General features: G+C 48.1%; 6 protein-coding genes across 6 annotated transcripts; 3 read left to right on the top strand and 3 right to left on the bottom strand.

Annotated features, from left to right (window-relative positions):
* Nucleotides 1-220: 220 nt before the first annotated feature.
* Nucleotides 221-4,213, bottom strand: N7537_009907 (DNA repair protein SMC6; the record flags this gene model as incomplete). Its single annotated transcript, XM_056900961.1, has 12 exons — nt 221-367; nt 421-469; nt 518-660; nt 721-879; nt 948-1,050; nt 1,099-1,755; nt 1,806-2,071; nt 2,122-2,215; nt 2,263-2,822; nt 2,873-3,100; nt 3,147-4,082; nt 4,130-4,213. 12 exons carry the CDS (start codon nt 4,211-4,213, stop codon nt 221-223), a joined length of 3,426 nt encoding a protein of 1,141 aa, XP_056749629.1.
* A 474-nt stretch (nt 4,214-4,687) lies between these two features.
* Nucleotides 4,688-6,187, bottom strand: N7537_009906 (uncharacterized protein; the record flags this gene model as incomplete). The annotated part of the gene is made up of 1 exon (XM_056900960.1): nt 4,688-6,187. One exon carries the CDS (start codon nt 6,185-6,187, stop codon nt 4,688-4,690), a length of 1,500 nt encoding a protein of 499 aa, XP_056749628.1.
* Nucleotides 6,188-7,054: 867 nt separating this feature from the next.
* Nucleotides 7,055-10,008, top strand: orlA (putative alpha,alpha-trehalose-phosphate synthase subunit Tps2; the record flags this gene model as incomplete). The annotated part of the gene is made up of 3 exons (XM_056900959.1): nt 7,055-7,462; nt 7,517-9,773; nt 9,842-10,008. 3 exons carry the CDS (start codon nt 7,055-7,057, stop codon nt 10,006-10,008), a joined length of 2,832 nt encoding a protein of 943 aa, XP_056749627.1.
* A 953-nt stretch (nt 10,009-10,961) lies between these two features.
* On the top strand, nt 10,962-12,350 carry N7537_009904 (putative MFS monocarboxylate transporter; the record flags this gene model as incomplete). Its single annotated transcript, XM_056900958.1, has 1 exon — nt 10,962-12,350. One exon carries the CDS (start codon nt 10,962-10,964, stop codon nt 12,348-12,350), a length of 1,389 nt encoding a protein of 462 aa, XP_056749626.1.
* Nucleotides 12,351-12,829: 479 nt separating this feature from the next.
* On the top strand, nt 12,830-13,704 carry N7537_009903 (PDGFA associated 1 family protein; the record flags this gene model as incomplete). The annotated part of the gene is made up of 3 exons (XM_056900957.1): nt 12,830-12,878; nt 12,938-13,005; nt 13,072-13,704. 3 exons carry the CDS (start codon nt 12,830-12,832, stop codon nt 13,702-13,704), a joined length of 750 nt encoding a protein of 249 aa, XP_056749625.1.
* A 368-nt stretch (nt 13,705-14,072) lies between these two features.
* Nucleotides 14,073-15,229, bottom strand: N7537_009902 (unc-50 family protein; the record flags this gene model as incomplete). The annotated part of the gene is made up of 5 exons (XM_056900956.1): nt 14,073-14,384; nt 14,446-14,783; nt 14,898-14,901; nt 14,976-15,075; nt 15,126-15,229. 5 exons carry the CDS (start codon nt 15,227-15,229, stop codon nt 14,073-14,075), a joined length of 858 nt encoding a protein of 285 aa, XP_056749624.1.
* Between the last annotated feature and the right edge of the window lie 989 nt (nt 15,230-16,218).

The raw sequence follows: 16,218 nt of genomic DNA, 5'->3' as shown, positions 1-16,218 counted from the left end.
GTAGGAGAGGTTGAGATTATGATGGCGGGGAGCGAAGAGGTTTGAGGTAAAGAGTGAAGCTAAACGTTCCACTGAGTATGGTCACGTGCCACTCCACTATTATTTACTACTTTGTACGGGGTACACACATGGGCAGATTCTCTTAAAAAAAGAATTTCAAACATGGCATTTCTTCCAGGGTATTTCGCTACGAATAAAATTTAACGGACAGTTGGTGATCTCAGTGCCGGAAGGTTAGTGTCGTTTGGCCACGCTCCGGCTCTGCCAACTCCTTCACCCTGACATCCGCAGAGATGGTGATATCAGTCTTGCTACCAGGTGTGATCAGGATGAACTGTCGCCCGATAGACCGTCTAGCGGCAACCATCTAGGACAGTTAGCAGTCAGGGATGATCCTTAGGAAGGAGAAGTGGCACTTACAAGCATGTCAATCGCCATCTTTCGGTTGATATGATCCATATACACATCACTTGGTAAAGTTAGCAGGTTAACAAATCAAAATGTGAAGAAAACTTACAATTCATCAAGACAACGGATTGGAGATCCCATGGCTTCCCAGAGAGACAACAACAGACAAACTTGCGAGAACGACTTTTCTCCACCGGACAGTGTCTTTGCACCCCTCCCGGTGCTATCATCTTTGGTAATATCAGGCTCAACCTAGACAGTAGTTAGCATCCATCAGCCCATTTCCTCCAATGCTTTTGTGAACGGGCTTACTTGTAGATCCAGAAGCTTGTTGGTATGGTCCGCCAAAAGCCGACCACGGAAACTTCTTTCACTCAAGAGATAGGTGAATTGAGCTTTGGCCCGAGACGAGATGTGGGATCTGAAGATCTCCCATCTCTTCTTACGGTTCTGGAGGGTATCTTTCAGGGCCTAAACAAATGTTAGACCAGGCCAAAGAGACCAAAGAAACCAAAAGAAATAACACAAAGGGTAATTACCTGACTCAAGGCCGAAAATTGTTCAAGTTGCTGCAAGGCTCGATCATAGGTTGCTGCAGTCCTTGTTGCCTCAGCAGCAATTTCCTCTCGAGAACTTCCCAACCTATTGACTGTCAGTTTTGTGTCAAACAGTAATCTGCAAGAGACATACTCCAAGTTGTAACGATTCAGATCACGGCTTAGTTTATCAAGCTTTTTGTCGAGGCTGCCGGGTGTTTCTCCTTCATCCACTGGGACTCGAGAAGAAACCAAGTTGGCTTTTTCATTGTATTCAATAACCCGTGCTTTTACCACCTCCTTTCTCGTCTCGATGGCAGCCTTGGTCTGTTTATCTTCGTCAACAAGTCTCACAGCTTCGTTCTTCTCGTCAAGGATTTTTGCTTGTTTTGCTTTCACAAGATTTTGCTCGCTTTCAGCAACTTGTAGTTTCTCTCGGAGGGTCCTAAGTTCAGCGTCTTTGGCGGAGAGTTCCCGCCGAATTTCTTTGAGAGTCTGCAACATCGCTTTCATGGCTGCCTCACTATCTTGGTATGACCCCTCATTGAGCTGCTTCTCATCTTCAGCTTCTTTCAATGCAGCTTGAAGGGCGTCAATGCGTCCATCCTCGGCGTTTTCTTTGTCCAAGGCGTCTCTGAGTCCCTCGGCATGATCTTCCATTCTTTGCATTTGAATTTGCAGATCTTGCTCGGTTCTTCCGTGTTGGACCAGTGCCTGTTTGCAGGCCATGATGCGTGACTGGGCAGTTACCAATGACTGTTCGATGTCTTTCTGTTGACGTTTGAGGTCGGCAATAATATCACGTTGTGCGCTAGAGCTATTAGCCAGCGTCACAAATTCAAAGGAAAAGGGATCACTTACTTGATTTGCAAGGCCACATCGGATTTCATGCGCGGGCCATCGGTCCATCCCATAACAGGAGCCTGACTCGGTTCTCCGGCTCGACTGTATGAAAGATGGAGTCCCCGACGTCGATCTTTTGGATCGATGGAGTAACAACGCTTAACATTCCTTGGTCGTGTACCGTCGAATAGTACAGCGGAGGCTTCTTTTACGTCCTCGATCAACAACATTTGTTCAATCCCATGGTTGATGATCAGTTGTCGCCGCACCAATTCGTTATCGATCTGAAAGGTCAGCGTATCCTATAACTTGTGCAAGGGGTGAGGGTGGGTACCTGAAGTGTGCGTAACACAGTTTTATATTGGGAGTCTGGTTCGTGTGCTGAGGTGTCCAAATGGCCACCAGAGCCGATGAAGATTGGACAATTGCTGTTAGGTCAGCTTCAGTTTCAACATGAACCTCTGGTCAAACTCACCACTGAACTCGTCGCATGATATCGAAAAGAAGCTTCATGTCATTTTTGGAAGAAACAATGAAACTGGCCAGTGTACCACCAAACACTCTTTCCAAAATGGACGACCACTTTGGTTCGAGCAAAGTGACATGGTAGCCGATGGGACCGACAGGGGCCGACTCCCAAGATTTTTCCTCCTCAATTGCTTTGAGCAGTGCAGGCATTTTAAAATTAAAACCGGACTGCCTCGATCCCCCTTCTCTGGTGAGATTACCAAGTTGTTGCTCCGCTTGACTGATCTCGTTTTTCTTTTGCTCGAGAGGACCTTTTGCTTCGGTAAAATTTCTCTCGGCGGTTTCGACATCTTCGCGTAAGCGAGCGGCATCTTGCCGATGCTCCTCGTATTCCCTTTGGGCAGCAGAAGCATCATTGGCGGCTTGTTCACACTCTTCTTGTTTTCGAGCGTAGCCGCCATCGCTCACATCAGCAAGACGCTGATTCTCATCGTCGACTTTTTGCTGGGTTTCCTGGATTCTCGACTGGGCCGCTTTGAGGTAGTCTCTAATCTGGCGTTGTTCCGCCTATACAAAACAGTCAGTAAAGGTATCTCACGCTGACTGGAAGGACGTACTTGTAGATCATGCCGGCCGGCCATCTCAGCGTCCAATTTTTCTTTTATTTTGTCCCGTTCATCTTGGGCTTCATTCACTGCCACCGCAGCTCTCCAGGAATGTTCACTTGCGGCTGTTTCCTCCGCGGCGACCCCATCAAAGGCAGCATCAAACCGAGTGAGGCGAGACTCGGCTTCGGCAATTCTTCGATCTGCCTCGGCGATTTGTTCGGTGAGTGAGGTTTCCATCTGTCTTGTCAGCCAATCGTCAAAAAGGCGGTAGGTTGGGACTGACTCTTTCTTGCTCTTCAACTTGAGCCCAAGCCATTTGGCCTCGGATATTTCTGATCCGTCTTCTCAAAGAATCGTGCTGGTCGGAAATGTCGAGCTTTTTCTTAGCCAGTTCCTTTCGGTTTTGGAGGACCTGTACGTCTTGGGACGATGTTCTGAGCTTTTCTTCGATTGAGTCGAGGGATTCCTCCACCAGCCGGTAGTCGTTATCAAGCTGTTCCAACTGGACGCCTTTGACAAAGAATTTATACTTCTCAGCTGGGCTTGATGTACTCAAGAATTGACGGGCCATATCTTGAGAGAGTACGTTCATAGGGTTTTCGATCTGCAGAGAAAAGTAGTCGGTGATAGCATCCAGGTCGCCCTTTTTAGTCGAGACGATGCGCCCATTCTCTGACTTGATCTTGAACCCACTGGTGCCGCTTCGAGAGAAGTGACGCTCGACAATAATGGTTTTCCCAAAATCGTCTGACAAATAGGCACCGTCGCCTTGATTCTTGATGCGAACGATGATCGTGCTATTTTCTTTGCCTTCTTTGATGAAATTCTTAAGGCTTTGGCCACGATTTGTCGCCGAGGCTTTGCCACCTAGACAAAGGGTGATCGCTGTCAGGATTGCACTCTTGCCGCTGCCGTTCTTTCCAACAATGAAGTTGATCAAAGGGCCCAACTCTACGTAGAAGTGGTCATGGCACATGAAATTGTAGCACTCAACGCGTTCAAGAATCCCATGTTCGGCGGGCACGTTGGCTTCGTCGATCAGATGCGAGTATTTTTCTTGTATGATCTGAGTCTGACGGAGCTCTAGCTCGTCCTCGTCGTCGAGAAGCGCATCGTCGTTGACGGCTAGAAGTGAATCGGCGGCATTGGTAACAGCGCTAGAAGGGGTTGGAGATTCCGAGTTCGCTGAGCTCTCTGAATCTGTCCGCTGTCGTTTTCTCTGTAACTGTTAGCTCTGCTTAAACTCATGCTTTGCTGAAAACGTACCGAGGAACTCATGGCTGGCTGGCTGGACCCATCGCTTTCCTCGTCGAAGTCCGGAGACACTTGCACGCGCTTGCGGGATGGCATTTGAAGAAATAGTTATCAAACAAAGCCAGTAGCTAGCATGGCGAGCAGACTCGTCAGTCTTAGCTGATTGTGACGGTTTTCGGCCACCCCACGAACTGATAGTCCCGAGGTCGTGTCGCGTTCGCGTCAAATAGACTTAGTAATCAAATAGGCGCACCTGGGCACCGAGTGAAAATGTAGTCTTCAGCGTTGTTTTTACGTTTTGCTGTCGAATTTAGAAAGAAGAAACTCATAAGAGGAAATTGAAACAGTCTTGCTTTATGAGTAAAACTAAGGGGACAACGAGATCAAGGTGTTTCTTTGTTCAGTAACCACAAAGAGAATCCGACGCCAAAACTATAGACGAAGTACTCCGTATGCAAGTACCTGCCGCCTCAGGCAATTTCTACATATGTTGATGAGACGGATAGGGATATATTAATTCGATTGACAGCTGATTTGCTCAGTCTACCGCCAGATTATACATTCCTTCAACTAGAGGTACGCGAGTTGATTGCGCACGTTCTCTAACCCATCAAAATTAGCCTGTAGAGTAGTGGCAAGGACACTTGAACTCTTAATATTTCCATCACTTGCCCATTCATCGCACGCGTGATGAAGCTGCTGATGCGCAGCTGCAAATGCACTCTGCAACTCGAAAGTCCGAGTACACGACCGGCCTAGATCATTCATGTAATGGGTAGGGTCTTGTATGCATAATCGTTGCGCAACAATCATATTCCGCTTCGCCGCAGCAGTCCGCTTGCCACTGATCAGCGAACGTTGACCGCGCTGGTGGGCAGGTTCACCAGCATCGGAAGCTACAGGTAACATGTCTGCGCCGAAAAGTCCCGGAGGATCTACGGCGACCCCGACAGACTGGAGGTCAACCTGAGTACCATAGAACCGTAGAAGAGCAAGGAACTGATTACCCAAGTTATTGGGCCCGGGGAACCGGCCATGGTTCATCTTCAGGAATGCCACAATGAGCATAGCTAGCGCATCTGGTCCAATGCTCGCCTGCGGCGAGCCAAAAAGGCCACGCGCCTCTAGCAATGTGCGTGTTACTGCGTACAGCGGTCGCAGGGCAGGATATTCGGCCTGATAATCTTGCAAATACTCCGTGATCGCAGGGATACCCTCGCCACAATAGAATTCTAACAACAGTCCAGTCGGCCGGTGGCGAGCGGATAGAGAGGGGTTTCGTTTATCAGATAGTTTGACATGGTCGCCGAATGTATCGGTGTGCTGTAGAGCTCTTTGGACTTGACGCAGGAGGCGGATGTGAGCATCTTGGATCTGAGGCCGCGTCGGGCTCGGTCTTCGATCACGTTTTAGTGATCTAGGAAGGTCTTCATATGGTAGTATAAAGTCAAGGTCGGAGTGCGCCAGTACAAGACCCGTGCAGTGGGATCCAATCACTCTTGGGGCATGCGGGACCACTGCTTTGAGAAGTGAAGCTACCTCTATCCTGAGCTTCTCTACGCGATCTTGTTCCTGGGCTCTTGGGGCCAGGTATTGATCCAATGCTCGAATTTCTGCATCCAGGGTGATCTCGGCATTGGCGCGAGGCAGCTCCAAATTTCTCAGCCATGGACCTTGTGCCGGACGACCTGTTCCTGCAGGTTGAATCGCATCTTCTCCGTGGCAATTAATGAGTGATTTGTGAGGTGATATATTCACATAACTTTTGCGCTTTTTCTGGCGTCTTTTAGACGCCGGATCGGGGGTTGAGTTCGGTAGCGCTGGTTCCGCGGGTGGTTGGTAGTCGGCGCGACTCTCATGTGGGATCTCAGGTCGCCAGAGTCCCGCAGGATCATCAATGGGGTAAATTTTGCGGATCAAACGAGACCGATTGGTGGACCGATGGGCTTCTAGTGTCTTTCGGAGGCTGTTGGCAAAGACATCGGGAGTCTTGGCTGCCGCAACGGAGCTATGGAATGGGCGAAAGAGGCGAGAGGGACGAATGCGTAAAGATAGGCTCGAAAGCTGCATAACAGTACTAGGACATTTAAAGAGAACAAAAGAGAACACCGGAGTGGTTGTCACCATGCCGAGGATGCATGCAGCGTCCCAAGATTATTTTCGGACTTTATTCGATGATTTGATGCCTCAGGCATAAAAGGCCATGTGACAAAGGGGTATTGACAGTTGCATTGCAAGATCAGTTTTTTACATTTATACACTACATAAATATACTGTATATAATATTCTACATCTATCCCAGTATATTCAAATGTACCAAATGTTTCATATAGATCAAAGGTACATGAAAGTGCTACTTCACAATATAGTTATACAATATATATACGATATAGAAAGAAAAAGAAATGCATACATGACGTAGCACTGAGGAAATATCCACAAATTCCCCTTCCATACTCTCCCTCTACCTTTGTCTTAAAAACAGTTTCTATATTAATATTGCATGAATCTGTGAACTTGGAAGATCTCACCTTAAGGTGGTCTAATTGGTTCCCCCAGGTCATTTCCTTCGATAACTCGATAACTCTCGATAAGACAACCTCACTTCACCGCTTGCCCCTCCATCCTTACTATCTCCTGTTCCTCCTTCCTTTACCTATAGTCTGTCTGTTTTTGATTTCCTTATCTTCCTTACATCGTCCATGGCTTTCTTTCGATAGTCCATTTCCCGCTCCCGAACTTTGCTTATCCACTCAGTCCTAACCCCCCGAGGTATGTACTCTTGATCATCTCCTCATTTCCAACCCGCCGATGTCCAAGGTTTCCCCGGATGTTGGTGCGTGTGACAATTGCAGCCTAACTCCCGCAGTCTAATTGAAATACACCGGATCTCAGCCTCGATCTTCCCGTCATATAAGCGCTATTCGGCTGCTCGTCATGTCCGAACCAGAGAGCCCCGCGCGGGTACCCGATGACCAGCCAAACCCTGTCCTCGTTGGACCTGGATTAAAGGCTCTCAAAAATGAAGCATATACCGAAGCGACAAATGCGACACCTAGTCTAGAGAAGATGTCGAACGAGGCCCCTTCATACTTTGACAATCTCCCCGGGACCAAAGCTGTAACTACCGACTCGTCCGAGACCAAGCCCCAGCCGGTGCAGACTGCAGGGAGAGCATCATCCGGCATCGATTTGTTGCGCCGCTTAAGCTTGATTTCAGACTCTCCCATGTCCCCTGAGACCGATCCACGCACGCAACACCCGGGACTTCATTTGAGTGGCCGCCTCATCAGCGCCGCTTTCTGCATACCATACAAGCTCAACTTTCGATCGGGGTCAGACTGGGTACGTGGATGATTCTTTTTATTTGGAAGATGGTATTGGCTGACTGGATAACAGACGCTCAAGTCGCGCTCCGGTACTTCGGCACTGTTCGATTCATTTGCACATCTTGCATCGGATGAGACTTCTTGGTCACACACATTAGTAGGCTGGACCGGAGAGGTCGAGCCTGATGTGGATGTGAAATCACCTTTGCAGCAAATACATCCTAATTCTGCAGTCAAGGCACCTCTAACCCCCAGTAACCTTGTCGCTAACCAACAATTGAACAAGGCTGCTGCGCCGGTCCCTGTGGATGGAACCAAGAAACCACCCGCACATCCATTGGTGGAGGGGATTAGTGTCACCCAACAGGACCGAGAGCGACTCGATGAACAATTGAGCTCGTGTCGTCATGGCCGGGTATTGCCTGTGTGGTTGTCGGATGCATCAGAAGAACCAGAAGAGACTATTCTGCTGAAAGACCAAGGGAGATGGCGCCGTTATGCCGAACGTGAGCTATACCCTCTACTTCACTACAAGCAACATGGCCCGACAGATGGCCGATCTGAGCGGCGGTGGTGGGCCGACTATGTGCGCCTGAACCAGTTGTTTGCGGATCGCATCGTGCAGGAATATCAAGAAGGAGACGTGATCTGGGTTCATGATTATCACCTATTCCTTCTCCCTAGCCTGCTGCGGCAACGGATCCCGAATATTTACGTGGGATTCTTCTTACATTCGCCTTTCCCCAGCAGCGAGTTCGTCCGGTGTCTTGCGAAGCGCAAGGAGATCCTAGAGGGAGTCTTGGGTGCCAACATGATTGGATTTCAAACGTTTTCCTACTCACGACACTTTACCTCGTGCTGCACGCGTGTTTTAGGCTTTGAGTCGAACTCTGCCGGGGTTGATGCCTATGGGGCCCATGTTGCAGTAGATGTCTTCCCCATTGGTATCGACGCACGTTCGATTCAAAAAGCCGCCTTTGGGGCTCCAGATATCGAGAAGACTGTGTTGGGTATTCGCAAGCTCTATGCTGGGAAGAAAATCATCGTCGGCCGCGATCGGCTGGACAGTGTTCGCGGCGTCGCACAGAAGCTACAGGCATTCGAAATTTTCCTGGAGCGCTATCCGGAATGGCGTGACAAAGTTGTCCTCATCCAGGTGACGAGTCCAACTAGCGTGGAAGAGGAGAAGGAAGACCCGGAAAACAAGATTGCTGGCCAAATATCCAATTTGGTTTCGACCATCAATGGAAGATTTGGCTCTTTGAGTTTCTCGCCCGTCCAGTACTATCCGCAATACTTGTCCCCGCGCGAGTATTTCGCTCTGTTGCGTGTTGCCGATGTCGGCTTGATTACTACGGTGCGAGATGGCATGAACACAACGAGTCTGGAATATATTGTCTGTCAGCAGACCAACCACAGCCCTTTGATTCTTTCTGAATTCTCCGGAACGGCGGGCACCCTGCCCAGTGCCATCCACATCAACCCATGGGATATGGTTGGGGTGGCTGGAGCGATCAATCAAGCATTGAATATGCCAGCCGACCAGCGGAAGGAGCAACATCTCAAGCTTTACAAGCATGTGGTAACCAACACAGTTTCTATTTGGTCCAGGCAGTACCTCAATCGCCTACTGACCAACCTTTCGTCCTTTGACCAATCGGTCGCTACACCTGCACTCGATCGCGCAAAACTTATGAAGCAGTATCGTAAGGCTCGCCGCCGACTGTTCATGTTCGACTACGACGGTACATTGACGCCAATTGTCAAGGATCCTCAGGCGGCCATTCCTTCAGATCGGGTACTCCGTACTCTGAAGAGCCTATCAGCCGACCCACGAAATGCCGTGTGGATCATTAGTGGACGGGACCAGGCTTTCCTGGACGAGTGGATGGGCCATATCCCAGAGCTCGGATTGAGTGCTGAGCATGGTTGTTTTATCCGAAAGCCCGGGTCTGAGGATTGGGAGAATTTGGCCGAGAGTAGCAACATGGGATGGCAGAAGGAAGTTGTTGACGTTTTCCAACATTACACAGAACGAACACAAGGTTCATTCATTGAACGGAAACGGGTAGCATTGACCTGGCATTATCGTCGCGCAGACCCAGAGTACGGTGCGTTCCAGGCTCGCGAGTGTCGAAAGGCCTTGGAGGACACCGTTGCCAAACGGTGGGATGTGGAGGTCATGGCAGGTAAGGCCAATCTAGAGGTTCGACCAACCTTTGTGAACAAGGGATTTATTGCTACTCGATTGGTCAACGAATATGGAACGGCCCCAGGGAAGGCACCGGAGTTTATTTTATGCTTGGGTGATGACTTCACTGACGAAGGTAAAAAAAACAAACAAACAAACCTCATCTTAGCCAGTGTTGAATCAGTGGGTTGACATGCAATTTAGATATGTTCCGAGCCCTCAAGAAATTTGATCTACCACGCGACCACGTTTACTCAGTTACGGTAGGTGCCAGCTCAAAGCAGACCGATGCCAGCTGGCACTTATTGGAACCGGCCGATGTTATTGGATCAATACAGATGCTTTTTAGCAGTTCCAACCAAGATCACTGAGATTTGCATATTCTGGACCAACAAACCTATGATTACCCGCCACAGCCAAGTATACGCCATGCTCCGGGGAGTCTGGCCTTGGTATCCGTTTCAGATTCGCCATGCTGGGAATTATCACCACACGGTCTCGATGATGGTTTGATCTATTGCTAGAGGACCATTAGCCCTCATATCGAAGACACTCTGAACTGGTTCAAAGGTTATACGAGCGTTACCTCTGCCATTGTTTTAGCTTGTTTGGCTTGGGTTTATGCTCTCCTGTTTTTACTCCCTTAAGATAGGTCCTTTGCCAATTTTTTTGTATAGACTCACATGTATGTACATGTTAGAAAGATAGCTATTGAATTTCTTGAAGTTTTATATCCATATATGCAAGATAGAATGTGTAACTATCCGAGACAACCGATTTTGCGGGGACCCCCGGGATTGCGCCATATCAAGTGAGTGTGGGGTCAATATAAGATATATACATAGGTAATAGTATATAGTAGGTATAGTAGATATAGTATAGCCATATAATATAGACATCAAAAATTATTCAATCTAGAAAAAGGGCGAGAGTAAGATGAGGAATAGCTGGAATATACTACAACTTCACTACCTTAATATATTCCATACCAACTCTACAAAAGACTAAGATTGTACTAATAAAACCAGATATCAAATCCTATCTATGCAAATCACATACCACATAACCACATAACCACATCAAATACGACACATAGAACATAAACAGATATGCTTAGTCGGAAGTGGACCCGTATGCCATCCGAAGGGCGCGGCCATCTCTGCGAATAGGCAAGACGGTCGGAACGATCTCCGTTATAAGAAATTTTCCGCTTTGATTTGACTCATTGGAAAATTCTTTTGTTATAGTCCTGCATTTGAAAGGCATCTTAGGGAGATAAATCAGGTCAACTTCTAATATGGTCTCCGATCTCCCACCCTCAAGTATGACCGAAGAACATGGTCAAGAACAATCCGACGAAAAGAACAGTATAGATCAAAGCCAAACTCGCCACTCCTCGGATGAAGAATCAACCATTGGTTATGAACCCAACCTTTCCCACGTACCTACCAACACCAGCGCCTTGAATCGCACATTATCGGCGGTGCGCACTCGGGAATCTGGCAAAGATCTCGGCCCACCCCCGGACGGCGGATTTCAAGCTTGGTCGCAGGTTGCTCTCGCACACTTCGTCATCTTCAATACATGGGGTTACATCAATAGCTTTGGTGTCTTCCAGACATATTACTCCCAGACACTGGGACATCCACCTTCGGATATCTCTTGGGTTGGGAGTATCCAGATCTTTTTGTTGTTTTTTATTGGCACTTTCTCCGGCAGGGCCACCGATGCCGGCTATTTCACATTTACTCTAGCCTGTGGTGCTATCTTGGAATGCTTCAGTATCTTCATGACCTCGCTCTGCACCAAGTACTGGCAGCTGTTCCTGGCACAGGGGGTTGGCCAAGGAATCGGGTGTGGGCTCATGTTCTGTCCAACCTTGGCTTTGGTCTCGACTTATTTCGCCAAGAACCGTGGTATCGCTATCGGAATCGTTGCGTCTGGTTCTGCCACGGGGGGTCTGGTCTTCCCAGCCGTTATCATGAAAATGCTGCCACAGGTCGGGTATGGGTGGACCGTACGGACGTTGGGCTTTATCTCGGTAGCCACACTGACTCCGTGTGTCCTGTTCCTCAAGCAGCGTCTTCCTCCACGCAAGAGTGGTCCGATTGTCGAGTGGGCTGCCTTCACCGAGCTGCCCTACTTGCTGTTCGCGATTGGCATGTTCATGAACTTCTGGGGCCTGTATGTTGGGTTTTTCTACATCGGCAGTTTCAGTCGTAACATCATCGGTGTTTCAAGCGATCGATCCATTGATTTACTCCTGGTCATGAATGGCGTCGGATTGGTCGGGCGATTGGTCCCCAACCTGCTTGCTGATCAGTACACCGGTCCTCTCAACCTGCTGATCCCGTTCAGTTTTGCGACGGCCCTGGTTGGCTACTGCTGGGCGGCAGTCAACGGTATGTCCGGGCTGTGGACATTTGCCACATTTTATGGACTCTTTGCTGCGGGTATTCAATCCTTGTTCCCAGCTACCCTCAGCACCCTCACGACTGATATGAAGAAGATCGGTGTACGCATGGGCATGGTTCTCAGTGTGGTGGCAGTGGCGGCCCTTATAGGGTCTCCTATTGCTGGTGAACTAGTTGTTCGTGATGATGGCGACTACCTGTATGCCCAAATGTTTATGGGATCTGCGATCTTGCTTGGCGGATTGACCTTGATTGGGGCTCGAGTGACCAAGGTGGGCACTGGCTTGGCTCGAGTTTGAAAATAAGATAATATAGTAGAGTATATGTAGATATTTATATATTTATGTATATAGTTTATAAACATATATATATACTATATATATATAATGATCATGATCATAGACATATGTAACAAAGTAACAAATCAGCGAGTTGTGGTTTGACGAGAGAAAACCCCACATGTGATTAATACGAGTGCGGTGACTCGCGGTGACGGGGGAACTTTGAACTTCTTCAATTTTGTTTATCTTTTATACATTTGAAGTCTTTTCAATACTTTGTATTCTCTATGTAGGTTCTTTTGTCCTTTTTTTGGGATTCTATTCTGGCGCAGGAACCGTGAAGCGACATCCCACCTTTGCCCCTCCATTGTGTGCGAGACTTGCGAAAACCCCCTCAAAACGTTGAACTTCGCTAACTCGTTCTCAATATAGAAATATACATTAACATTACTCGAGCCTTCTTTCAAAAAGTTCTCAAATATTTCCTACATATCAATATGGCACCCCGTGGTCGTGGAGGAAAGTTCTCCAAGCCTACTCGAGGAGGTATGTCGTGTGCGCCTGCAGATTACGAGATACCTGAAAGCTGATCAGACAATGAATAGGAGGCAAGCATTTCAGCAGAGACCTCCAGCCATTAGACAAGGATGGTAACCAAATGGGTCTCTGGCGGGTAAGTGGACTTCAATCCCAACTCAATTTCCACAACAGCACCCTGACCATGTTATTTCTTTCATAGGAACCCGGTGAGCAAATCAAGTCATCGGGCGACGAAGATTCTTCGTCTGAGGAAGAAAGCTCCGAGGAATCCAGCGAGGACGAGTCCAAGCCCACCGAGTCATTCACAGCTGCCGGAACCCGCGAGGAGCGCCGCGCAGCTGCCAAAGCTAAGAAGGCAGCCGCATTGAAGAAGCGAGGCCAAGGACCCGCACAACCGGGTGACTTGCCCCCTTCAGACTCGGAAGAATCCGACAACGATCTCCCCGCCAACCCCAACCACACTGCCAAGTCCCGTTCGCAGACCCTGAAGGCCGTCGAAGAGCCTGCTGCTGAGCCTAAGAAGCCCGCTAAGGTCAAGGATATCTCGCAGTTGTCCCGACGGGAACGTGAGGCCGTCCAGGCCCAGCAGGCCCGTGAGCGTTACCAGAAGCTACACGCCGAGGGTAAGACCGATGAGGCGAAGTCAGATCTGGCCCGTCTTGCCATTATCCGTGAGCAGCGTGAGGCGGAACGCCAGCGCAAGTTGGCGGAGAAGGAAGAGAAGGAGGAGCAAGCAAAGGAGCGTGCTGATGCCGCTCAGGAGCGGGAGGATCGCATGCGCGCCGCAGCTTCGGGAAAGACTGCCAAGAAAGTTGGTGGAAAGAAGAAATAAGCTCGTGGATATCGTTTTATATGTTGGTCATGACTTGGGTCGAATTGTTGTGTACACATCTAGACAACAAAAAACAAAAACAAAAGCAAAAGCAAACAGTTTGAGATATTCCTCATATTGGACACCTAGAATCATTCAGACAGTAGAAAATATGCCCAATCATGTAAATTAAAATCATGTACACCGACGCCCCATAGCATTAGAGAAACACCTCAGTTTTGGGCTGGCCTTCCTGGGAAATGCATGAGCCGGTCTCAAAAAATAAAAAATAAAAACATATTTCAAATTTCATACACGGGATTGAAATCTCAAGGAGAGAAGAGATAGCCGGGAAAAAAGAGGTCTATTTGCGGGGGAAGCTTCATACTTCACACGCCCCAGAACAATCCTTTAACGCTGTGGCCTTGCATGACAATGCCCCAACCGGCAATCAAGCTGACTAGCCACATAACGGCGAATATGAGGATGGGCACAAGTAGAAGTTCTGTGTTGTGCAAGAAGGGAAGGGCATTGTACCCTAGGAATGTGATATAGGTGTAGTAAATGAGAGCAGAGAGGTAGAGCGAGTTTCCGAGGAAAGTAGCCAGGAAATCACTCGGGCTACGGGTGAGGAGCGGCAGGAGAAGGAACTGCACCACGTAGAGGTGGAGATAGAGAGGAAAGAAAGCCCGGTTGGATACCTATACAAGGATAGTGTCAGAGGGTTAGAAGTTCCATGGTATTTGTGGCAGAAACTCTTACGTCAAAACAATATCCAAACTCCAATTGCTCTTTCTCCCCTGGTTGCGTAAACAAGCCCTGGGCAGCACCTCGTCTTCGACCACGGGAGCCCCGCAGGCCAGCCAGAGAGGTGGCCGCTCCATTTGGACCGAATAGACGGCCAATTATAAAATATCCAATTGTTGAGACGAGCAGTGAGGAGCCGATGAAATGCACGAACACGAAGAGGAAGGTGAGGCGTATGATTGCACCGAAGCCCGGCCGATAGGCGAGGCCCCATGCGAAGGCTGTGAGGAGGAGGAAGAATGATAGTAGGTAGGTGAATGACGGATCAGGGCGGTGCCATGTGTTTTTGGTTTCTGTTCTTAGGCATCAATAGTTGCTCAGTTAGGGCCACGGTACCTGTCATTGCCGAGGATTGTATGGTTTTGTTTGATCGAGGCACGACCCGATCTTGGAATAAGTAGACTCACGTTTCTAGATCCGGTGAGGGGGAGCACGGTCAGCATAGTTAGAGGGCCAAGTCAGTTAGGGTAGTCAAGACCACTTACATGGTAGTATATCGATTTGAAGACCTTCTTGGGTGCGATCAACAAGGAAGTCATTTCCCAAATGGCCATCTCAAAGTCCATTTGTGGAAATTTGAAGAGCCTGTCCAATATCAGTGATTTTTTCTCATGTCGGGGTTCTTTGGGTCCTACCTCTTGAAGAAGCGCGGCATGCGGACACTAGACCGGGTTGCGGGCGTTGAGCCGAAATTGGCAGGGCCGGCATGTTGGCGGGGGGCGGAGATGTGAGGGTTCATGATCTTAGACCCCGTTTTCGAGAAGGGAAATCAGTCTCGGAGCATACACACTGCAGTCCGGTTTCAAGGTTGTTGTACGTGTATCCGATACAAGTTGGGCCCGGTTATGTCATCTTGGTCACGTGTTGGGTATATCCCCGGTCTATTATTTCTTATACTTACGCCGTGCATGGTACTATCATGTAGGCACGGGTTCCAACACACTATTCCGTATAATATACCCCGTACTCTCGTCTGTTCGAATTTGAAGTTTAGATAGATCTTAACTCATGTCTTCCGAACAAGTGTCATTCCCGCTGGAAATGGTTCCCTAACCTACAACATAGATAATCCACTCTGCAAGGGGCTAAAGGATACATAGTCAACATATGTACGGAGTACGGAGTACATATATAGGCAAAATAGATAGATAACCATAATGTCAATATAGGAGTACATGCTTATAGATATACTCAACTATCTAAATGTCGCTATAGTTATAGGTATTTCTCTACGGAAGGAAGTTAACATCCGATATACGAAGGTAGCTCCATTCCCCACGGCTCCACTTGTGTACTTTTATATTGTATGTGAAGGGATTATAAGACATGTAACATTGATATATTTTGTATAATAAGCCTATAATGTAATATGTTGTAGTATAGATAAAATGAGAGTATAGAAGCATACACTTAATATATACCTAGTTATAATAAGTAAATTAATACAATGTATAAATGAAACCCCTGAATCGGTGCGTTGGCACATCCCTAAAAACCCAAGTAATTTCCCCTGGCACACACATTTCTATGCAATCTCTCTTATTCAATACTATACATACATATATATATTTCTCATACTTATATTAAAACCCTCCCCCCCCCAGAAACAAAAAGAAAAATACAAGTCCCACCGTTCACCGGAGTTTAAAAGTTCCCGTCAAACCTCCGACTCTCAGGAGTTCCACCCCAGTTTCTTGTCTCTCTGCATTACTCGGCCCTGTTATCAAC

This window comes from Penicillium hordei, assembly GCF_028827395.1.
Source record: "Penicillium hordei strain IBT 12815 chromosome Unknown utg000005l_segment0_segment0, whole genome shotgun sequence".
NCBI lineage: Eukaryota > Fungi > Ascomycota > Eurotiomycetes > Eurotiales > Aspergillaceae > Penicillium > Penicillium hordei.
Note: the sequence above shows the minus strand (reverse complement) of the source record. Positions and strands in the feature narration are given on the sequence as shown.